At 45.2% G+C, this 26,060-nt stretch overlaps 1 protein-coding gene across 1 annotated transcript in view; it reads right to left on the bottom strand.

The window, feature by feature from the left end:
• Positions 1-751: 751 nt before the first annotated feature.
• LOC144892109 (uncharacterized) overlaps positions 752-26,060 on the bottom strand; it is a 98,958-nt gene continuing 73,649 nt past the window's right edge. The window contains exon 7 of the mRNA XM_078777322.1: positions 752-991. Within this exon, the coding sequence (XP_078633448.1) occupies positions 752-991 (240 nt within the window). The remainder of the gene's footprint in view (positions 992-26,060) is intronic.

Below are 26,060 nucleotides of genomic sequence, written 5' to 3'. Positions count from 1 at the left end.
CTTTAAATCATCGATATACAGTAGATGGGTCACTTTTCCTGACCCATTGGACATTATACTGTTCGATGTTAGGTGTATCCCTGTCCTTGATCATCAATGAGTTTGCTCAGTAGGTCCAGAACTGGGCAAAACAAGAGGGGCAGAGACAGTCACCCTGGAAGAACATATGTTGTATCTTCACTTCTGGGATTTCGATCTTTCTGTCTGAATGCTGTAACATCAATGTGGCATTCCAGAGCTCCGTTGCTTTATCAATGAATTGAGTTTGATTAATTCGGGGATTTATCTTGGCAGGGACACTAACATTGGCAGGGCATTTTACCATCCAAAAATGAGGACACCAGCAAAAGCTACTTTGCTTTATCTATCCTTCGATGCATTTTATATCATGATAAATGGGTAAATCCTTATTACAAGCAGAACACAAGAACGGCTTCTCTTGTTTGTTGGAATGTCCATGTGCAGCTTTCAGAAGGTGGAACGGAGTCCTCTCAGGACTCAAAGTAGCCACCTCCAGTTCGATAAAATATCATGTTTCACAATCCAAGTTGTGAAAAGGTCTTCTCAATGTTTTCTTCTGAGGATTATTTCCAGGATTGTCATTGGACCACAGACAGCCTCCAATTGTTGTTAGTTTGTCCGACTATTCCTGGGGACTGTTTTGAAGATCAAAGAGAGGTTCTTTATCAATCCCATTTTGTCAGAACCCTTCAGCTTCCAGGTTCTCTTGGCCTCATTTTTCAGATGCCGATTACTTGGTCATTTTCCTGATTTCCACATTATTTCGACCAAAGTCGCTGGGTACTGCTACTGACCCCTCGATGAGCAATACCATCTTTTCCTTTTTGTGCAAAAGTGCAATGTCCTTGTGCAATGCTTTGTTTTCTCTGTTCACGATTGATGGGATGATTTGATCATCAGTGAGGACTGCATCCTCATGTTCAACAATCGCTTTTGGTTCATGCTTCCTTGATTTTTCTGAGACTGAGATCTTGAATTTTTTACAGATGTCCCAATGGTGTACATTGCACACAAATACAGTTATTCAGACAGTTGTTTTTCATACCCGAAAGAAGGTGACCGCTAGCAGAACCTAGGTGACCGCTAGTTCTACCTTGCAGAACCAACGCTTTTTTGAATAAACGTCAAGATTTGTGGAAAAACTGGATTACTGAATGGATCAGGAAGCAGAAGAACAAGAGGAGCTTTGGGAAGAGAGAGGTGGGAAGAGAGAGGTGGGAGGGAAACATCATCAGCAGTGGTGAAGGACAAACTAAAGGAAGAGTTGAGCAAGTAAGACGAGTATGAAGGAGAGGTAGTGGTGGATGCATTGGGTAGACAAGATGGATACAGAAACAAACTCTCAGGAAATTTGGAAGGAGGTGGGTTTGTAGTGGGTTGTTAACAGGGGTACAAAATCACAGATTGGATGAGGGGAGAAGCAGAGTGGAGTGACTTGAGATGGTGGTGAATTGGTTCATTCGTGCTATCTCCTAAAGACTTGTAGCGTTTAACCTGCAAGTCTTCTCTCCTTTATCTCTTGTGCGTGGATCCATTGATGCCGCTTCACCTTTGATTGATGAAAAAATGCCTTGGTGCAAACAGAACACTTGTGGGGCTTCCCTCCTGTATGTATTTTTGATGATGAGATAAAGTTGATGAAAGAGCAAAACTCTTGTCCAGATGCCATGTTTTCTCCCGCCTCTGGAACAAACTCCCACACTCTATTCAGTCCCTTTCCTCCATTTATGCGTCCGTTTGTTTTTTTGTCATTAATGTAAGCTCTTACACGAGCCTCGATCTTGTATACAAAAAACAAAACAAAAAAAACTCTTGTTGCATTCAGAACATGTGCACGGCTTCTCTCGTTGGTTGATGTCCCCATATGCGAGTTTCAGGAGGAGGGAGGAAGTTCTCCCAGAACTCAAAATCTCCACCTCCTTTTTCGGTAAAAGATCATTATTTGTGAACCAGATTGGGAAACGTTATTCTCATAGTTTTGTTCCAAGGGCTCTTTTTAGAATGCTCACTGAACCTCTGACAGCCTGTACCTGCAGCTTGTTTGTAGAGATATTCCCTGCTTTTTAAGTGATCAGTAAGGGTTTTCTTGATCATCCCTGTTGCTCCGAGTATTACGGGTACAATTTCAGCTTTCTTCAATTTCCAAGTCCTCTTGACCTCATTTTTCAGCTCCTGGAATGAGCATTTTTCTGATTTCTGTAGCATTTAGTCCAAGGTCATTGGGAACTGAAAACTCAATCAACAATGCTGAATTTTCCTTTTTGTGTTTGAGCAATATGTCCAGATGCCATGCTTTGTTTGCAATGTCGACAATTGACGGGATCATCTTGTCACGTGTGAGCACGATATGCTCATTTTCAAGGATAGGATTTGCTTTCTGTTTCCGTGATTGTTCTTGAAAGAACCGGAATGTTGAAATATTTACAGATGTGCCAGTGGATTACTGTGCAGACGCTGTCATGTCATTCTGTGTTCAACTGTTCTGACACGAGTTTTTTACATCGCGAAAGGAGGTGACTGGTACTTTCTGTTTCTCCCACACAAAACCTGCCTTTGGAAGACGTAAGAAGCTTTTTGTAGTTTTCCTTTTTCTTCTTTGCTATCGTTGGGGCTGTATTTCTTTGTTTCGTTTTCCAGTGTAATATCGTGCACTTGAACTTGTTTTTGGAAGTTTGTTGCTGAATGATTAAGGATACCTTTTCCGATTGGTTGTTTTCTTGCTCATGTACAAATCTCATGCAATAGTCTGTTGAGATTTTTTATATACTCTTTGATGCATTTGTAAAGTTGATGAACAAGCAAAATCCTTGCTGCACACAGGACATTTATAAATCTTCTCTCATGTGTGTTTTTACTTTGTGATGATTCAAGGATTCTAACCAAGAAAATTCATTGTTGCACACAGTGCACTTGAAAGGTTTCTCTCCCGTGTGAATCCGTTGATGTATTTTCAAATGTGAAGCAAAAGGAAACGCTTTGTTGCACACAGATCACAAGAAGCACTTCTCTCCTTTATGTATTTTTTCATGTGTTTTTAAATGTGATGAATGAGCAAAATCTTCGCTACACACAGGACATTTATAAGGCTTCTCTCCTGTATGTATTTTTTCATGTCTTTGTAAGTTTGATGAATGAGCGAAATCCTTGCTGCACACAGGACATTTATAAGGCTTCTCTCCTGTGTGTTTTACTTGATGATGTAGCGGTTACCGCTGGATGCACACAATCGCCTTGCACCGGCCAGAACACGGCCAGACGCGCCTCTCCCGGGCATGCCCAGACTCACTGTTCCCGGGCACGCCCGAACCTCCCGGGCACGCCCGGTCTCGTCTTTCCCGGGCATGCCCGCTCTCGCCTTTCCAGGGCTCGCCCAGAGCGTCCGGGCATGCTTGCTATCGCCTTTCCAGTGCTCGCCCAGAGCGCCCGGGCACGCCCAGCCTCGACTTGCCAGGCCGCAGCCAAACACGCCCGGGCAGGTCCAGACTCGCCTTTCCAAGGCTCGCCCTTGACACCCGGGCATGCCCGGTATAGCTTTTGCCGGGCAAACTTCCCGACATAAATGTGTATATATATTGCTGCCCGATAAACGGGCTTTTGTCAGAATACCTGAGCTGTTTTGTTTCAATAAAGCAACTCGGACGAATTCCGTCTTTGGTCGCGTCAATTCTTTCGACTCGCATTGGAGCGCAGCTCCTTCACTGGTGACCTACCGACATGGACACGGCAGTGACTCTTAAACTGCCTACCTTCTGGGAGGCTCACGCGGCTGTTTGGTTCGCCCAGGCGGACTCCCAGTTCGCCCTGCGAGGCATCACCGCGGACGACACCCGCTTCCACCACGTCATGGCATCACTCGGTTCCGCCACCGCGGCCCGCGCCCTGAGCCTCCTCGAGCACCCGCCGGTTGCCGACAAGTATGACGCGCTGAAGATGCTCCTCCTCGACGCTTTCGCCCTCTCACCGGCGGCACGCGCACGGCGCCTGCTCGACCTGCCCGAGCTCGGCGACACGCGCCCGTCCGAGCACATGGACTATATGCTCTCGTTGCTCGGTGAGCACTCTCCGGATTTTCTGTTCCGCGAGTTGTTCCTTCGCCAGCTGCCTCACCCGGTACGCCTCGCCCTGGCTGGCACGTCGATCACCGATCCCCGCTCCCTCACCAGGGAAGCCGATAAGATCTCCTCGGCGGGCCAACACATCGGCGTGGCTACCTGGAGCCTGCCGCCGTCCGAGTCGACGCCCACGATGCCCGAGCACCCTGCGCGGTTGGAGGCCGAACTGCCGGTGAAACTGGCGGCCGCCACGCCACACCGACCGCTTCCGACACGACGGCCTGGGCCTCCACCTGACCATGCGTGGTGTTATTGCCACGCCAGGTTCGGACACAAGGCTCGGACGTGCCGACCCCCGTGCACTTTCGGCAAGTCGGGAAACGGCCGGGCCGGCGTTCATTCCCAGCCATGAGCACCGGCCACTCGGGCAACTTGCTTTTTATTCGGGACAAAGCCTCCGGGCGGCGTTTCCTTTGTGACACCGGCGCCCAACTGAGCGTCATACCCGCCTCCGAGCAGGACAGGCGGGACGCCGTTTGCGGCCCCTCTTTGGTCGCTGCTAGTGGCTCGGCCATACGCACTTTCGGCCCGCACAACGTCACCCTCTGCTTCGGCAGCCAGCGCTTTCAGTGGACCTTTGTGACCGCCTGCGTCCCCATGGCTTTGCTGGGCGCCGACTGCCTCTGCGCGCACGGGCTGCTGGTCGACGTCAAACGTCGTCGCCTTGTCAACGCCGAGACCTTCAGCTCCCTGGCGTGCACGATGAGCAGCTCCGCGCCGACCGAACTGGCATGCGCCCTCCCGACGGCGAACGAGTTCGCTCGCCTGCTCGCGGAATTCCCGGCCCTCACACGGCCGACGTTTTCGGCCGTCGCAGTGCGGCATGGGATCGAGCACCACATACCCACTAAGGGCCCGCCGGTCTACGCCAGGGCCCGCCGCCTCGACCCGGCCAAGCTCGCCGTGGCAAAGGCCGAGTTCGACGCGTTGGAGCACCTCGGCATCGTGCGGTGCTCCAATAGCGCGTGGGCCTCACCACTGCACATCGTGCCAAAGCCGGGGGGCGGATGGCGCCCGTGTGGTGACTACCGCCGCCTCAACGACACTAGCACCCCCGACAGGTACCCGAACCCGCACATCCAGGACTTTTCCGCCCGTTTGGCGGGACGGGTCATATTTTCCAAAATTGACCTGATACGGGGATACCACCAGGTACCTGTCCGGGCGGCCGACGTCCCGAAGACGGCCGTCATCATGCCGTTCGGCCTGTTCGAATTTTTGAGGATGCCGTTTGGCCTCAAGAACGCGGCCCAGGCATTCCAGCGCTTAATGGACGGCGTGCTGCGCGACCTGCCATTTATTTTTGTCTATCTGGACGACATCCTCGTCGCAAGCACGTCCCGCGCCGAGCACCTCCTCCACCTCCGAACACTGTTCGGTCGCCTCAGCGAGCACGGCTTAATTGTCAACCCGGCCAAATGCCACTTCGGCACGACGACCGTTGACCTTTTGGGCCACCGCATCACCAAGACCGGGGCCGTGCCGCTGCCGACCAAGGTCGAGGCCATCACCACGTTCCCACGTCCCCGTTCCATCAAGGCCCTTCAAGAGTTCCTCGGCATGGTGAATTTTTATCACCGATTCGTGCCACGCGCTGCTCAGCTCATGCGGCCCCTTTACCAGGCCCTCCGGGGCAAGCCGGCCAAGCATGACATCGTTTGGTCCGCGGCCATGGACGCGGCCTTCGCGAGCGCAAAACGGGCCCTCGCCGACGCAACGCTGCTGGCTCACCCGGTGCTCAACGCACCCATCGCCCTCACTACGGACGCCTCCAACTATGCGGTGGGCGCCGTCCATGAACAATGGGTGGACGGGGTTTGGCAGCCACTCGCTTTTTTCAGCCGGCAGCTCCGGCCGAACGAGTTAAAATACAGCATGTTCGACCGCGAGCTGCTCGGTCTATTCCTGGCCGTTCGCCATTTCCGACACCTCCTGGAGGGCCGCCCGTTCACGGCTTTCGTTGACCACAAGCCGTTGGTCTACGCAATGGCCAAAGTCACGGAGCCGTGGTCGGCCCGCCAGCACTGCCACCTCTCCGCCATGTCGGAATTCACCACGGACATCCGGCACGTCGCCGGCAAAGACAACGCTGTGGCCGACTGTCTTTCTCGGGCCAGCGCGAAGGCGGTCCACCTCGGCGTGGACTTCGTGCTCATGGCGGCCGACCAGACCACCGACACCTCGGTGCAGGCCCTCCGGGCGGCGGACACGGGCCTCCGCCTGGCCGACATCCCCTTCGCGGGCACCGTCCTGCTCTGCGATGTCTCCCAGGGCCAGCCTCGCCCCATCATGCCCGTTTCCTGGCAGCGCCGCATCTTCGCCTCCATCCACGGCCTTTCTCACCCGGGCCGGAAAGCTTCTCAGAAGCTGGTGTCGGCGCGTTTCGTCTGGCACGGCCTTCGACGGAACGTCGGCGACTGGGCCAACGCCTGCATGGCCTGCCAGCGGGCCAAGGTCCACCGCCACACCCAGGCCCCGCTGGCACCTTTCACCGTGCCTGCACGGCGTTTCGACCACGTCCACGTGGACCTGGTGGGTCCCCTGCCCCCATTGCGGGGGTTCACCCACCTGCTCACCATGGTGGACAGGACCACCAGGTGGCCAGAGGCCGTGCCCCTCACCTCCACCACCACCGCCGACGTGGCGCAGGCGTTCATCGCCACCTGGGTCGCGCGCTTCGGCGCACCGGCGGACATCTCTTCCGACCGCGGCCCACAGTTCACGTCCGAACTTTGGGGCGCGGTCGCCCGCTCGTTGGGGGTCACGCTGCACCGCACCACGGCCTACCACCCCCAAGCCAACGGGTTGTGCGAGCGGTTTCACCGCTCCATGAAGGCCGCACTCATGGCCGGCCTTCAGGACGACGGTTGGACCGACCGGCTGCCGTGGGTCCTTTTGGGCCTCCGCACGGCCCCCAAGGAGGACCTCCGGGCGTCCGCCGCCGAGCTCGTCTACGGCCAGCCGCTCCGCGTCCCGGGCGAGTTCGTGCCCGACGCTACCAGTCCCTGGTCCGCCGCACACCAGCGCTCCAGGAGGCCGCCCGCCGATTTGCCCCCGTGCCAACGTCCCGCCACGGTGGCCCCCAATCCTACGTCCCCCCGGCGCTTCGCACAGCGGAGTACGTCTTTGTGCGTCATGACGCGCACCGGGGGCCACTCCGGCCCGCCGTACGACAGGTCCTTCCGGGTCCTGCGACGGGGCGACAAGTCCTTTCTCGTCGACGTTGGCGGCCGGTCGGACCGGATCTCTGTGGACCGCCTCAAACCGGCGCACATGGACGTCGACCGACCACCACGGTTGGCCCTTCCTCCGCGGCGAGGCCGCCCCCCATCCACAGTTCCCCCCGCTCGACCACCCACCACCACGTCGGACCCCTCCCCACGACCCTCCAGGGGTCGCTTCGGCCGGGTCATCCGGACCCCCCTTAAATTGACCCTGCCGGTGCAGGTCGATTCTGGAGGGGTGTGTGTAGCGGTTACCGCTGGATGCACACAATCGCCTTGCACCAGCCAGAACACGGCCAGACGCGCCTCTCCCGGGCATGCCCGGACTCACTGTTCCCGGGCACGCCCGAACCTCCCGGGCACGCCCGGTCTCGTCTTTCCCGGGCATGCCCGCTCTCGCTTTTCCAGGGCTCGCCCAGGGCGTCCGGGCATGCCCGCTATCACCTTTCCAGGGCTCGCCCAGAGCGTCCGGGCATGCCCGCTATCACCTTTCCAGGGCTCGCCCAGAGCGTCCGGGCATGCCCGCTATCGCCTTTCCAGGGCTCGCCCAGAGCGTCCGGGCATGCCCGCTCTCGCCTTTCCAGTGCTCGTCCAGAGCGCCCGGGCACGCCCAGCCTCGACTTGCCAGGCTGCAGCCAAACACGCCCGGGCAGGTCCAGACTCGCCTTTCCAAGGCTCACCCTTGACACCCGGGCATGCCCGGTATAGCTTTTGCCGGGCAAACTTCCCGACATAAATGTGTATATATATTGCTGCCCGATAAATGGGCTTTTGTCAGAATACCTGAGCTGTTTTGTTTCAATAAAGCAACTCGGACGAATTCCGTCTTTGGTCGCGTCAATTCTTTCGACTCGCGTTGGAGCGCAGCTCCTTCAATGATATTTTAAAGGTTCCAACCAAGAAAATTCCCTGCTGCAGAGCGCGCACTTGCATGGCATCCAACGTCTGGGTATTGCTTCACATCTGTTTGAAGATTTTAATGAGCTAATTGTTTTCTTGCAAGTGGAAGACTCATGTGGCTTCTCATTCCTTTCAATTTTCTTGAATGGCATAATACAATTGTTCTTGGTCAATACAATGCCATATTTGTTAACTTCCTGACAAGTCTGTGTCATGTTCTGATTGAAGGAAACTTCACTCTAAAAAAACTGGGAACTTGACTTAGAATAAGAAACCTCTGCAAAGACAATTCATAAAAGCATCAATAAACACCATTGCTGTGAAACATGCATCATATTAAACTAGAACGGCACTCTTCAGCATCACGACGTTGATCGATATGCCTCCGCCCACATTATTACGTCATGATACAAACTTGAACCAAGTTTGGTTTAAATCCATTCAGCTGTTCTCAAGTATCACATTTGGACCTGACATGACCTCTGAAAAATCTTTGACAGCAAAATCGAATACGTTTATCTTTACATCATTTTACAAACCTGAACCAAGTTTGACTTCGTTCCCTTCAGTTATTCTTAAGTTATCATGGTTATGAAAACCTATTGTAGACTCTGACCTTTGACCTGTTGATGCCAAAATGTAATCAGTTCATCTTGACGTCATAATATATACTTATACCAAGTTTGGTCAAAATCCCATCACGGGTTTATTTTATTTTTTTGAATACTGAATCGAGGCTTGTGAAAGAGTTCACAAGTTAGCACGGTAACATAATTTTTACCTCATGTCTTTTGACCTCTTGACCCAAAAATGTAATCAGTTCATCCTGACATCATTATACATATATGACAGTTCATCCTGACATCATGATATCTCCACCAGGTTTGGCTTGGATAACTTCAGCCATTATTTAGTTATTGCAATAACAAAATATTTTTACTTAACATGACCTCTGACCATGAAACTCTTCACCCCAAAAGCCAATCAGTTCATCTTTACATCATTCAACGTACTTGCACCAAGTTTGCCTTTGATCCCTTCAGCAATTCTTAAGTTATCGCGGCAACGAAAATCTATCACGGACGGACGGACAACCCAAACACATAATGCCTCAGCGACTTCATTGGCAGAGGCATAATAAGCACAATGTACAGTACTCCATTTTCATCGAAAACCTCTCTCACCAGCCATGGCACCTCAGCAAAGGACTTCTGCGACTCATTGGGACTAACACAATCTGTCAATTTCCCGACCCGGATTTCAGTAAACTGCACATTGTCTCTTCAGGACTTGGTTATGCCCTACTTACCTGCAGCCATCAAACTTCTGGACCGGTTTCCCATCTCGACTGCCTCTGACATCAACTCATTCTGGGAATTCTTCCAAAGTAAATTGCTCTCTCTCATGCCCAGATTTATCCCATCTCATCTTCAGTTGTCATACCCTTCTTCCCGTCCACAGTACATTAAATCTTGTGGTGAGGCAGTTGCCCTGAAACAACTTACCTTTGCCATATGGAAGGCTAATTCAACTGAAGGCAATCTCCGTTCCTTTCAAAATGCTTGGAACAGGTGTGTGTCTACCCTCAGGGGAGCCAGGAAACAATATCTCTCTACTCTTCAGCCTGAACTATCAAACCTGTCTCCCTCCTCCAAGTCCCGGTGGCATCTGGTCAAATCTTTTTCTGGTGTTTGATCCTCTTCCATTCCCCCCCTGCCCCCCCTTATGGCAAGCACCTACACAGTTGACACGACACTTGAAAAGCTGAATGCCTCAACTCTATGTTTACCTCCAAATCTTGTGTCCCATGATCTTTCCTGGGAAAACCACATTCCCAAGCTGGCCTCCAAAGCCAGTGGCCGACTGGGCATCCTCGGTCATACGAAGTCCTTCCTTGGCACAACTGAGCTCCCCACCACAAACAAAGCTTTCATCCGCAGCTCAAAATGGAATACGACTCTCCTCTCTGGGCTGGTGCTCCTGCCTCACACCGAGCTCAGCTTCACGGGGTTGAAACCAAAACATTCAGAATCATTGGTATCTCCTGCGATGAAGCTAATTCTGAGGGCCTTTCACCCTCTCATCGCAGGCAGGTTAGGTTGATGGTCTTGTTATGAATTTTGGGGTAGGGGCATATATAGATTTAGGTAGATCTACAGAAGTAGGTGTCCGGCTGTCATGACCAGGAACCTCACCTGTAATAAGTTCTGTCTAGCCCGAATGTCGGAGTAAGCTGCGTATCTGTGTCCCCGCCATGAGGGGGCGGGGCTTGGCAACTAGAATTAGGGAATAAGATTAAGATTCCATTGTGTGTCATTCCCGCTCTAGCAGGGAAAATGGCCTTTAAAATGCATGTTGTTGTTGTTGTTGTGGTGCGTCATTCCCTCTGTGATCATACCTTTGACCCGTATAGCAACGCACAGTAGACATTAGATAGGCCCAATAGTAACACCACACAAACACTACTTAAATCCCCCCTCCGCCACAATAACCATAAAACCCACAGGAAGCCAGTTTGTGGCACAGCCGATGCGGCTACAGCCAGCCACATCACCAGCTTGCATCGTAACACTCATTGCTCAGGCAGGCTGAGGCCATGCTCACCTTGCGAAGGATTGGCAGAAGGAAGACACCACAGGACGAGGGCCGCCGATTGGCGGAGTGGGAGAGGACTGGTGATTGGTCAGGGCAAAAGCAAGAAGCAGCTCACTCAGCTTGGTCAAGCAAGAGCAAAGAGAGCGGCATACTGATTGGCCACCGATGAATGGGATGAGAGAGATGTGACGCGGCCATTGGTGGAGAATTGAGCCTGTGATGTTGGCCGGCAGGGATTGGCAGAGAGAGGGAGGTGACGTATCGAGGGATTGACAAAAAGAAGAAGAGGCTGACATTTTCTCTCTCTCGTCCCTGCTCGTTGAGGTGGACGTTGGTGTCTGGACATCGCTCGTTCTTGCCCTCACGCCTTCCTTCACCTCGACTCTATCCTTTGCGACCCGAACGTTGGGTGTACCGCTGCTTCGTGCCGAATTCGGGAGGACATTCCACCGCTGGTGAAGCGGGTTGCACGCCCGTTCGCTCACTTGGCATGAGGTTTTATCGAGGCCTTGTGAACAGGGGCGCAGCAAGGCCTTTCTTCCCGCCGACCGGAGCTATCCATCCAACCCAGAACCACCATCTCAGAAGATCCCTGACACACGAGCTAGTTGCGCGATAAGTACAATAACCATACGCATTTTATTTTGGAGTTTCTTTCATCCTTTTGTCTGTGTTGTTGAAGTCTGGTGTGGGGACGTCCCAATTTTGGATTATATTTATTTACCGGCGCGTTTCTTTATATCGGGTTCCGTAAAATAAACGTGTTTCTTTTTGTACATTTAATTCGATGTTCGCTTGATTTAATCTCCACAGGGGTGAAGATTGCGTCAGAACCGTGAGGTAAGGCACTTCAGCATCCTCTCCACCCTCCTTATCCTCCCCCTCCCCACATGTATGAACTCTGCCATATTTGAACTGAACGCCTTCGGAGTTAAAGCTTGCTCGGTTAATCCGTTTCCTTTGTCGGTTTTTAAATCGCAAGGAACACGACAGTCTTTATGTCTTCCACTGATTCCTCTCCGGCCGAGCTCACTCTGCTCTGCCTGTGCTCTGTCCCCCAAATATTCCTTCGGGATGCACAAGATCTGCCAGCAACCATCTTCTCGTGAAACTGCCAAAATCTAGACTCCCTGCTCACCTTCACTCTTTCATTCCTCTTTTCTCCCGCCTTTGGAACAAACACCCTCACTCTCTTAAATCCCACTCCTCCCTCCAGGTCTTTTAAACAGCTGTTCACCTTGATTTTTTCTCTACCCCTGTTCATACAACCAAAATTTCAAATTCCCACTTCTTTCCTAAAAGTCCTTGTTGTGTCCATTTGTTTTATATATCTTAACCCCTCCCCCCCCCCCCCTCGTCCTCTCCTTTCCACAGATCTACCGATGTCCCTGTTCTCTACTGTTGTTGTGGTTGTGTGCAGCCCTCTCTTTCTCCATCTTGTCTCCCGCTCCCTATTTTTAAATATGTTTCATGCGTTTCTGTATTTGTGTTTTATGTGTTACCTCCAACACGAACCTTGGCTTTGTATACAAAAAAAACCCAAAAAAAAACACGAGCCCAATGTCTGTGCTCATCTGTCACGAGGCGGCACCGAAAGTAGAGGATCAATGTGTAGGTCCCATGATAAGAATGCGGGGACAAAGCTTTGAAGGTGGTTTCTATATAATTGAAGGGCGTTTCTATATAATTGAAGGGCGCTGAACAAAATGGGTGGGAGTTATCCTCTCAAGAATGCTGGCATTTTTGGGTCCGTGCCAAATCCAACATGGCTGCTGCCAGAATATAAATTGGCCCTGCCATACCATACGTGGCCCTTATGATTTTTCCTCTATTTTATCGTTAATGGATGTCACGGAATACATTTTTATCACAAAATTTAAATTTTTATTTCAATTCACATTTAAAGTACTCGTGAGGTACCCGTGCCTCACACGGGTGGGAGGCCAGAAGCAAACAGACAATGCAGAAACGGCGAATGCGAAAGCATGAAACCAATCAATTCCACATTCCTGCAGCACCTTCAGTCGCACGTCAGACATGGACAGCAAGTTCGTGAAGGGCTTCCATGAAAAACGTACCCGTTCGCAAACAAACCGGTACGTTTGTTCCATACCCAGTCAATGACGAATCTGCATATGGCGCTCTGTGAATTCACGTTTCGAAAGTAGAAACCGTCATGGCATTTCATCATTCACTTGAACTCGATATCTCTTTTTTCATTCCAAACAGCATAATAGTCAGGTTCACTATGTCAATAAATTATATTTCGTTCAAAATCATGGTAGATTAGCAAACCTATACATTTTTGGAAAGGTTATAGCATAAGGAAACTAAAAATCAATGTTTACATTTTGAGAGATACCTGTATGGCGGCCATTTTGGATTTTCAAAATGGCCACTGTAAAATACATATTTTGTTTTATTTCTGCCTCTAATTACCCTAAAAACTTTTAAAAATATACTAAACCTATATTTTCAGGGACAAGGAATCCAATGAAAGTATCAAATTAGTGCTATTAGTCCGTGGGCTGAGTAGGGTTTACATGCACCCCCCCCCCCCCCCACAACTTAACTTCCCGGGTATGTCCATGTACCCCCCACCCTAGGGGTTAGGAAAAACCATGTTAACAGAAAAAAAAACTCATTCCCTCATAGTTTGACCTCTGGTGACCTCATTTGCATATAACACATATCATTGTAAAGTGTCCCAGGACCAACATTTTGAGGGGTCATATGCAACCATAGGATGACTAGGTAAAAAGTTATGGCCATTTGAATTTCGCCTACCCCTAATTTTCGGAAATCACTGACACAGGGGGGGGTAACATCAAAATATGCGTGGGAGGTACCTTGGGAATGAGTTTTTTTTCTGTTAACATGGTTTTTCCTAACCCCTAGGGTGGGGGGTACATGGACATACCCGGGAAGTTAAGTTGTGGGGGGGGGGGGGGAGGGTGCATGTAAACCCTACTCAGCCCATGGACTATATGGGGAATGGTAAGACACGAATCAAAGGTTTTGAATTGCAAAATACTGTCTTTATATTCGGGAAGATACGCTTTTTTTTGAGTTTGAATGTCTACAATATTGATCAACTCAATCAAGCATGGCATCTGCATTGGTAGGTCTGCCGTCGTGGGCCTGGCTTGGTTTCTGACATCATCCCTGAGGACACGAAACACATGATTCGTCCAGCACAGCTTGTGGTATCTCACATCGATTGCATGGGCATCACTTGGTGAGATTGCATTGTTAAACCTTGTCATCGGCACCGGGTCTTGGGTAATTTGTATCGCTTGCCTAAGTGCATTCCCAGAGTTTCCGGTTCGGACAGTGAAGAGACGCTGGCCGTCATCCACTTGACAGAAGAAACATTGATCTTTCGACAAAGGTTCTGTTGCAGATCGTGTGAATGTCGTTGATGTGGTTGGTGTGTTTGCTTCCATTTCTGAGCTTGTTCTCTTATGGCCACGTTTTTGGACAGCATACCTTTGTAGAAGAATTTGTAGCGTGGGACTCAAGACTCCAATGACCGGACACAGGTTTACAAAAGGTCTCGTTTATTAACTGGTTATTCACTTCATTCCATTTACCAAATAATACCGCTTAATTCAATGGACCAAGTTAACTCTTTTCGCATGTGGTTCTTCTCGTTCGGCCGATGTTCCTCCGCCACTCCCGTTGGTCAGAGCTCCTCGTAACAAGTCCTCTCGACTCCACGTTTGCTCTCGTTTATATCGACAAACTGGACTTAATCCCCTGTCCGCTGACCGTTAATCCTTTCTCCGCTAATGCCCCGAGGTCATGCATGTACCAAGTCCTGGCATCAGCTCGCTCCCCTCCTGTTGTGAGTTCCGTTTACCAAACGATAGGGGGGTGCTTCAGCCAGGGGCTGTGACCAGGTGGACAAGAGATTATCATGTTCGGGCACATTCCTGACACTCATTTACAAACTCGTCTTTCACAGAGTTTGCATGTAAAATGTATCTGCTTCGTTACCAGTTTAATTAATAAGTTACCAGTGCCAATTAATAAGTTACACTGAGTTACACTTCCACAATTCCCTCATCTTTTTGTTTTTGTTTATATTAACCATTAATCTAAAACATCAATATAAGTAAACAATCAATCACTACAAATAAACATCATTACAAGTATAAGTAAATAATCAATCACTTTGGTAATCAAATTCCCTTGGGCATACACCGTCATCCTGCAAGAATCACAAAACATTTCGTTGGTCATTGACTCCTTCCATATCGTTCAATCTATTGCATTTGCATCACAAATATATTTTCAAAACAACACTTCACCATCACCAAGATACAACAATTTCACTTCATTTTCAAGTTTTGTAAAGCATCTGCACCATCTGGCAAAAAACGTTTGCCTCCACACAAATGTTGACTTTGTTTGAAAGGAAGGGCTGATCACTTGTGTTTGAATCCTGGTATGAAACATTTTCTCCTAATGTCTTCATAGCTCCTGCACTACTTCGTGTAGGATTTCGCTGTTGTGGTAACATTGCGGAGTCATAGACTGACCCTGCTCTCCTTGTAGCATTCTTGCCACTTTTTGCTGTAAACCATAGTAATTCCTGAACAAGGCCTTCACCCAGTTGTAGTCGACTTGCCTCCTCCCTCATTGTGAGTGGGCAGCAAGTATTGGTGTGACGTTGATTGGCCAGCAAGATGTGGAACAGGGATGCCGGATGCATCCACAATGATGTTGGGACCATGGTGTTCAGGTCATTCATGGTCCTTACCAGGAGCAACCAGCAGAATCGTGCACAGCTGTTGTGACAAGGGCACAGCCGTTTTTTGCAGCTCCATGCTGGTTCCCCGGACGTTGGTGAAGTAATAACATATGTCCCCGCATTTCACAGAGGTTGCAGTTAAAATGTCGTTGTCCTGCAACTTCTGATGTGGTGAATGTTCGAAGCCTTCGAACAAGAGTAAGTGATCGCCTTTCTTTCATATGTTGCAGTGTGATCCAGGCAAATGGTCACATAAATTTCCTTGGTGAAGGTAAGCATTCATCTCCAAGTTACACGGGAGAATGTCTTCATCATTCTTTGAGAAAGAGGGTGTATGCCACGATTAACTTCATTTTTTAGCCACAAATTTTCTTTCTCGAACTTCTTCCCAATTCCGTTAGCAATCCCTCCAAAATGTGATCTCGTCTTATCCTTATGCTCAGTCACATCTGAATCTGCTTTCCGCACACACTGAATCAGATAGGGTACATCTTACCATGAAATCAGCATAATCATGTATATCTTCCGACAGTTTCACATTCAACAATTTGTTGTTTTTCCTTAACACAAAAGTTATATTCATTTATATGCGTCACACAAATAATATTCAATCAGGTATGTATTTTATTACTAAACTAAGAATAGCATTGTATATGATTACAATCACAAACGGGAATACCTAATTCCCAACAACAATTTTTCAAAACCAACAAATTAAACATAATGTATTATTACCATAATTCCTCTCCACTTTTTCTTTTCCCTCTTTTTCCTAACAGTGTGTCACTCGTGGTGATATGAGTTCACTGATATTGTAATTGACACAACTCATAACATTGTCGTTATGCCATTATCTTAATTCTACTGTTTCATTTGCAACATCACTTGATTTAATCTTTTAATCTCAGTATTTATTCATATCATCATAACAATCTTTCTATTTTAGGTCCATATTTCTTTCTATTCTTATCAACCTCCTACGGTTTATCAATTTGTTCCAAAACACTGCAACCAAAGGTTTTAACCAAAGCTCTACCAAACTATTTCCAATTTGAACTCAAAATGCTAATTAAACAACAATTCAAAGAATTAACTTCAATGGGTCAACAAACTCATTTTATAAACAGATCTAATTTTCCCATCCAATAATTTTCCTTGCCAAATGTCATATTGCAACACTTTAATAAACCTTCGAAAAATGTCTCCCAAATCAATAAATTCCCTTTTTACTTCCCAAATACTCATCTGTAAATTACATATTCAATTACAGTTTTTCCCTATTTGTTCGGCCTAAATGGCCACTGAAGTGGCTGCCAACATGCAGTACCGTTTTTATCTACCAAGCAAGTATTCGTCCACATAAGATCTCTACCAAAATGTTGTTTGTAAAACAAATCTGGGATTTCTGATTACATGGATGCACACTCTCAGGACATTTCAGGCTGCTTGTTAACAATCCACTACGATAAATTAATTCCTTTACCCACAATCAAATAATTAGTACAAATTGAGGATATTATCCCTATCACATTCATTTATAGATTCATTATGTTGGATCTAAATTTTCTCCCACTGCTGCAAGGAAGAACAATAGCTCTAATAAGTCTTTGTAATATCTCACTTAATTTACCCAGCATCGAAGAATTTATTTACTATCCATTCCCATCTGTTAACCAGTGACTTTGTTTGAACTCCAAAACTTAATTTGATGAATCCCATGTGTACAGCTACCACTTATTGAAACCCCTACTTTTGTAGAAAATATCCAAGTCAGTGTTTTTTACACCCCCTTAACTGTTGCTCATCCATTTCTATGCACCCAGTGAGTACTACTGACACCAGTATGCCAATATAGGTGTGCAAGATTAACAAATATGTTGCAGGTACACGTAACAGCGCGTTCTGAGTATAAATAACGTAACAGCGCGTTCTTGTCTGCCCCTTGGTTTTAGATTCACAATGCATTCCGTTTTAAAACTCACAATAGTTCAAATCAGCAAGATTTTCTTTACTATTTTCCCATATCATCTATGCCTAATACACATCCATACGTACAGCACAATTTATATGCTGATAAAATTCAAGTATATATATATATATATATATATATATATATATATATATATATATATACATATATATATATATATATAAATCCGTGAGCAGAGTATTCTGGGAAGTCAGTGTAAGACCTCTCCCAAATTTGGCTAATTTTGTACTCCCTCATTTCTTTTTATGAAGCTCATATCCATAAATAGCTGTTATTCTCATATAAATTCTATCAAAATGGAATCCCCAAATTACTCTCATATTTCTCTCATAAATCTCTCATTTCTCTCAAATCTCTCTCAAAATCTCATTTCTCTCATAAATCTCTCAAATTACTCTCATAAATCCCCAAATCTCATATCAAATTACAAATTCTCATATAAATTCTATCAAAATGGAATCCCCAAATTACTCACAATTTTACTATTAATTAATGGCTGCTCATAACCCAGCACATCAAATCTTTATATTCCATCTCCCTTGACAAAAGAGATAATGTTAATAATCAAATTATATTTCTATTTTATTTTACGGATTCTCTGCATATTCAATCCCATCCACATAAAACTATCCATTTCCAGACAGGCACACTGTCGGTGTCAACAATCTTGTAAGATTGATACACAAAACAATAAAAAACACTAACATTGACACACAAAAATACACACACACATGCATTATGCGTATTTGTTTGCGTTGGAACTATTATTTACAGATCAAGATGGGTGTCAATTTTATTTCAATTTCATAAAATTTGTCCTTCAATTTTTTAGAAATGCTAATACACAAATGGACCAAAAAGTTTATTCTTAGAAAACCCCTATGATGTCACATTGAAATTACCCTTTCAGTTCCCACAATAATTTATCCAAATTTGACTACACACCCATTTACATGTCAGTCGACCACTGACTTATCAATCATGCGGAACACTAGTCCGAAATTCTCACCTGATCATCATGTGACCCTTGTCACTTGGTTTCAAAAATTTGCAAAGCAATTGTTCCAACTTTGTAAATTTAAAATTGTGTGCCCAACATAAAAGATCCAATTTCGGCATGTGATCAATTAATTACTAATTTGCTTACAAGCAAAAGAAAAAATGAATAATTCTTGCTCAGAAAACTTTTCAGACCCAAGAATCATCGACAGTTATTCATGTTTGTCCAGTAATCTAATTTGTTGAGGCCAATCGTCATTTGGGATTTGTCGCAATGAAGGCCTAATCATTGTCTGAGGTATCGGTCAGCACTGGTACCCTTGATCTTAGTTTACCCTATGAACTTGTCTTCCTTTTGGTATACGGACATCCTCTTTTCCAATGTCCCATCCGTCCACACTTGAAACACCGGTTTCTGTCGTTGCCTGGTCTGTGCACCTGTGCACTTGTATTGCTGGGCTGCATCTCTACATCCCTGAGTTGCCACTGCAATCTCTCGTTATCTCCCGAAACACGAAAAAATTCTCTGTACCGTCCTTTTTGGGGAGACAACTGGAAATCAGATGGGACAACTGTCCCTTTCATTCCTAATTTTGAGGGCAGTTGTGCATTTGTCTCCTCCACTGTATCCTGTATCCTTTTTATTTTAAGTTCTAGATCCGTTATCCGTTCTTGCTGTTCCCGTTGTCTGGATTCACCATCCCAAAGATGGAATGCAAGCCAGTCTACCGTTAGATTCTGTCTCTTCCTGGCTTTCAATCTTTGTTCCAATCTTTCCAATCGACTTCGCTCAAATGTACCATCTCTTGGAAACTCCTCATCATGTCCCTTTGTCCACAAATACCAATTCTCGACTTGCCTTATAGCTTCGGCACCATAACGGTCGTACATATGATGTGTACAAGTGCCTTTTTGTGGAATTTCTGGTTGTCCTTGTGTATTCTTGCAGGCTCCATTTCCCATTCTGCCTTTTATCAAAGTAGCGTTGGATGTGTTGTAGCTTGTTCCAGGTTCCTCTAAAGCTTCACTCGTACCTCCAGGAAGGATCTCTCCACCTGTTCACACGGTGATTTCCAGAGAATCTCCCTCAGCTGTGGCTTTTGCACAATCCAATCTCACAGATCAGTATTGCAGATGAGCCGGAGGGTCAGTATGAAATGGGTGAATCCTCAGGTGTCCGCTCTGTTGACGGGGAAATCACACAATGGTAACCGCACATATATATCTGTATATAAACTCACCACCTTGCTCAATTTTCCCAGGTTGTCTCCACATTGATTAATATCTCGCAAAGATATCAAAGCTTCTTTCTTGAGACCGCATTTTCATCAATCAAACAATCAATATATTCAATTCAATTTATTCAGTTCAATTTATTCAGTTAAATTTATTCAATTAAATTCAATCAATTAGATTCAATCAATCAACAATTCAATCAATTATTCAATTTCAATTAATTCATCAATATTCATCAATAAATCAAATTAATCATTTTGGATGTCTCCTTGCATAAGCCCTTTCCCCAATGATGTCAGGACAGGTCCATCCATTGACTGAGATCGAATTTCATCGGTCGTCACCTCGGGTTCGTACCTCATGTCAATTGATGAATCACCGTCCTGTCCTAGGGTCATATCTGACATATTTCCCCATTTTGCCTGGTCTCCACAAATTTTCTTTGCAACCACTAAAGGCAACTCATCCTTCATTCGTGAGACAGCCAAAATGGATGGCAGATATTAAAGTTCATTGGGAAAAATATCTCATCATTTTTTCTTTTAATAGTACCCAAAATCTCTTGGCAATATAAATTTCGTAAAACTCCTGAAATAAGACTAAAATTCCTTCAATCATGCTAAATTTTGAAACTCCATCGCTTGTAACACCCAATTTATCCCATAGGGCTTGAAAGTTCTTTCCCAAGTTCATGCAATCATTCTGCATTTGAACCCTATGATATCATTCATAATAATCATCATGATTTTATAGTCATGGTCCTATCATAATCATCTATTTAAAACGAACATTTCCTTTATCACCACAGCTATGTGGTATAATCAACAATAGAATAAAACTGTACATAGCAACAGGCTACCTCATGGCCCCTTAGTATACCTATTGACAATAAGTCATAACAATATCGAATAATCATTGAACAATTCAAAAATCGCTTCCACTGCTCCAGCCACAGCATTCGTCATTTTGTCTGCTCGTCCGCATGACCAAAACGAAATAAAGGGAGCTCAACCATTACACAGCGCTTTTAATGGCGCATGCCATAGGACCTCAACGCAATTTCGACTCGGCCAGAAAACGAGCAAATTTGCAGGATGTTAACTGGAATTAGTCGTGAAAATATATCAAAAATACACAAAAATACACACCCACAAAAATAAACAACAAAACCCAAACAAACCCAAGGTCGACCATCTTACACAGTAAATTACATCATTTCAGCATCGTATTGATTGCTGACATATTCCAGGGTTTATACACACCTTAAAAGAGGTATGCGTGGTGTTGCCCCCTCCCACTTTTAATTCCTCATTAAATTCCTCATTAAATTCCTTATTAAATTACTCATTAAATTACTCATTAAATTACTTATTAAATTACTCATTAAATTACTCATTAAATTACTCATTAAATTACTCATTAAATTACTTATTAAATTACTGATTAAATTACTCATTAAATTACTCATTAAATTACTTATTAAATTACTCATTGAATTACTCATTAAATTACTCATTAAATTACTTATTAAATTACTCATTAAATTACTTATTAAATTGCTCATTAAATTACTTATTAAATTACTCATTAAGTTACTCATTAAATTACTCATTAACTTAACTTACATAGTTTCAGCATTGTATTGATTGCTGAAATATTCCAGGGTTTATACACACCTTAAAAGAGGTATGCGTGGTGTTGCCCCCTCCCACGTTTATTCCAGGGTTTATACACACCTTAAAAGAGGTATGCGTGGTGTTGCCCCCTCCCACTTTTAATTACTCATTACATCGTTTCCATTTAAAAAAACATCGCTTCTACTGCTCCAGCCGCAGCATTTGTCACTTTGTTTGCTCATCCGCATGACCAAAACGAAATAAAGGGAGCTCAACCATTACACAGCGCTTTTAATGGCGCATGCCATAGAAACTCAACGCAATTTCGACTCGGCCAGCAAACGAGCAAATTTTGCAGGATGTTAACTGGAATTAGTCGTGAAAAATATATCCAAAATACACAAAAATACACACCCACACAAATAAACAACATTTATTCCGTTCAACAGAACAAACATTTCCTCTATCATGACATGCATGTCTTCAAAATTATATGACCAAGAGAAAAAAGTAAAACTAATTAACACTGCGGGCAGTGATGATCCGGGGACCATACCGCTCCATCCTGATTGGACGAGTGCGTGCTAGAGTCGTTAACAACGACAGTCCAGATCCGATTGTTCAAAATTTCAACTCAATCGATCGAAAAATGAACGCAGGGATACATTTGAAAGGTGCAGTGGCACTAACTAAGTTGCCACGAATATGGCCACGAAATTGCCAATATGGCCATCACAAAATATTTTCCTTAATCAATTGGCGCATAGCATAACCAATCTGTAAGTATTTCATCCGAAGATGTATCTCTGAGGACTTTTAATTAAATAAGTCATTTATAAATCAATGAGTTAATTTATTAAATGATTAATCAATAAATCAATATTTTCCTTGACAGTCACATCACTTGGTCAGTGTCATGTCCAAATATCAGCTTCCTTACTCAAAAGGTGCCTGAGTTAATGTAATGTAATTACTGTAATAAGATTACTGCAATTACTGTAATGATTACTGTAATTACTGTAATTACCGGAACTGTAATTACTATAATTACCTCAGGTAATTACTGTAATGTAATTACTGTAATTTAATAAGAAATGTAATTAATTAAATAAGTACTTCATTAATCGCTCATAATTAAATAACTCGTGAATTCTTATCCGATTTACTTAACATTTGAGTGTCCCCAAAACGTTGGAGCAAAACGTTGCAACAACGAAAGTGAAACGTTGTAGCGACGTTGTGGAAACGTTAGCAAAACCCAACATTTAAATGTTCACAAAACGTTGGAGCAAAACGTTGCAACAACGAAAGTGAAACGTTGTGGCGACGTTGTGGAAACGTCAGCAAAACCCAACATTTAAATGTTCACAAAACGTTGGAGCAAAACGTTGCAACAACGAAAGTGAAACATTGTGGCGACATTGTGGAAACGTCAGCAAAACCCAACATTTAAATGTTCACAAAACGTTGGAGCAAAACGTTGCAACAACGAAAGTGAAACGTTGTGGAAACGTCAGCAAAACCCAACATTTAAATGTTCACAAAACGTTGGAGCAAAACGTTGCAACAACGAAAGTGAAACGTTGTGGCGACGTTGTGGAAACGTCAGCAAAACCCAACATTTAAATGTTCACAAAACGTTGGAGCAAAACGTTGCAACAACGAAAGTGAAACGTTGTGGCGACGTTGTGGAAACGTCAGCAAAACCAACATTTAAATGTTCACAAAATGTTGGAGCAAAACGTTGCAACAACGAAAGTGAAACGTTGTGACGACGTTGTGGAAACGTCAGCAAAACCCAACATTTAAATGTTCACAAAACGTTGGATCAAAACGTTGCAACAACGAAAGTGAAACGTTGTGGCGACGTTGTGGAAACGTCAGCAAAACCCAACATTTAAATGTTCACAAAACGTTGGAGCAAAACGTTGCAACAACGAAAGTGAAACGTTGTGGCGACATTGTGGAAACGTCAGCAATATACTAGGTTGTGGAAACGTCAGCATTTATATATACTAGGGCGTGCCCGCACGTACGTGCTTGCCCGTACGTGCTTGCAAAAAAACATGCGTGCGAACAACAACAACAAAAAAACTTTGAAACCACGTGGCAGTAACGACCACAGAACCCCCCCTCTATTTACATGAAATGGTTTGGTCCATTCGCAAAGCCAAAGCGAACGACCACAGAACCCCCCCTCTATTTACATGAAATGGTTTGGTCCATTCGCAGAGCCAAAGCGAACGGCTTGCGAGTACGGTGACCATACCTTGGGACCCACTTGTCCGATTAATTTTAAACCTTGAAAAGGCACATCCTCGGGTCCCCAGCAATATACCTTACCAGGACTAACCTTACCTTACCTTACCAGACTAAAATTACCAGGACCATTATCAAACATTTATCAAAATATTAGGACCATCATCACACCAATGAATGACTCAATCCTTTAATGACTACATCCAAACCCACACATTTTGAGTTCCGTAACTTTAATACTTCAAATTTTCCATTCCTTCCCTTCCTGATCTTTCGATGTAGGGATGGGTTCTTTTTAGGATCATGTTGCATCGAGCATTATTTTCCAAAACAGTGTGAACATTAAACCACACCAAAACCTCTGACATCCCACCATTAACACCTATTGTAAGCGTGCCGAATCAGTAAGCATCACCCCTCCTATGAGCCTCGACCAGAGGGTGGTTGTTACTCACAAACACTCGTCGCTAGCTGTTCCATTGTCTGCCGATTCCCACTCTGCTGTTTTTGTCTCATAATCACCAAACAAGAACAGTACACATTTCCTGTAATTATCTCTCACTAGGGCATGCCCGTACTATATATATATCTAAAATTATATCCCCCCCCTCTATTTACATGAAATGGTTTGGGTCATGAAATGTTTTGGTCCATTCGCAACGCCAAAGCGAACGGCGAACGCTTTACATGAAATGGTTTGGTCCATGAAATGTTTTGGTCCATTCGCAACGCCAAAGCGAACGGCGAACGGCTTGCGAGTACAGAACTGCTACCATCATCAAGTTGAAAGAGAAGAGAAAAAAAATGAAAAGGAAAAACATTCCAAACCGCGAGGGAAAACAACACGGCACGTCGACACAACAACGTGTCCTGTGATTGGCCGTACGTGGCTGCCAGTAGCTGCCCCCCAAAAAAAGCTTTCACCGTCCGGCGACTGAATTTAAGGGGAAAAATAAAACGCTCTTCGCTTAAAACAACGCCCTTCGCTCTGACTGAATTGGGACAATGTTTTTATGTTTTTAATTGAATTACTATCCGTAATGGCGCACGCTCTCACGGGAGCTCCGGAAGGTCGTATATCGCAGTTACGATGAATCGCAAATTAGTTTTTATTAGTTTTATTAGTTTTAAAACATAGTTTAACGCCAACATAGCGCCAACATAGTTTGCAAACGTGAAATAAATGAATACGCTCTCAAATGTGCCGTCCGAGGCAGAGTGTGTTCGCCACGTTCGGCACACGCGATAGCTCGCTGCTCTCTGATTGGTTGAATCGTTTTTTGGACATAGCTCGGTAAGTAATTGTCCGATTAATATGAAACCTTGAAAAGGCACATCCTCGGGTCCCCAGCAATATACCTGGCAAGTTTAAAGTATATCGGACCCGTGGTTGTCGAGAAACAGCGGTCACAGACAAACAAACACACAGAGATTACTGGAATTATAGATAGATAATCAGGATAAATTTGGAACAGCCCTTAAACTAACACCAAGCAGATCAATTTTTATATTTAGGTTGAGGTTTCACACAAACTGGTTAACCAAATAATACAGAATTATTATTATTATTATTATTATTTTTCAAAAGCACTTGTTCACCAATTTCCCCAAATTTCAGCTTCCTATCTCAAAGGATGGCTAAGATATCGCCCAGACGAACAAACACACAACTAGAACGACGCTCAGTAGAGAGCATATCTCCGCCTTGGTGAACAGTTTATGTTTTGTATCCCACTGATAGGCCGGATCTGGATTCGGACCTGAACCAAAAATGGAATCGGCGTGTTTTTGTCACTTTTTTTTTTTTAATATATGAATAATATTAAAATAATAACATTAATAAGTATATTATGTTAAATATCATGTATATCGCTTTTCACCCGATCTCTTTATGGTGAAGAATCACTTTAAACAATTCTCGTAGCCGGATTCGCACCTGGGTCTTCACCAAAATCCAATCATTTTGTCCGTGTCACCCATGCTATTTATCTGGCAAATTTCGTCAAAAAAAAACAACAGCACTGGTTTTGTTTCCTGGAAGCAGGGTGCCGGAATGGACATGAGGGACAATGAGGGACAGTGAGGGAGTGTTGGTATGCAATTTTTATCCAATCGCCATCTTTCACAGTAATTCTGGACCGGCATGAGGTGGGATTGTCTGTCATGAATTTATTTGTTGATCGAACGAGTTTTAATTTGTCTAAATCCGACCAGTCGTTCCAAAGATATAAGCCGTTTTGTCGCAATACCATAAATTGGAATGAGGTAAAAATATATATATATATAAATATAATTCCCTTTCCCGGTTCCCTGTCGCTCGCCGAGCAAGTCGAGTGCTTTGAACAAGTGCAA

The sequence above is a fragment of the Myxine glutinosa genome, chromosome 5 (assembly GCF_964187855.1).
Source record: "Myxine glutinosa chromosome 5, kmMyxGlut1.1, whole genome shotgun sequence".
In the NCBI taxonomy this organism is placed as follows: Eukaryota; Metazoa; Chordata; class Myxini; order Myxiniformes; family Myxinidae; genus Myxine; species Myxine glutinosa.
Note: the sequence above shows the minus strand (reverse complement) of the source record. Positions and strands in the feature narration are given on the sequence as shown.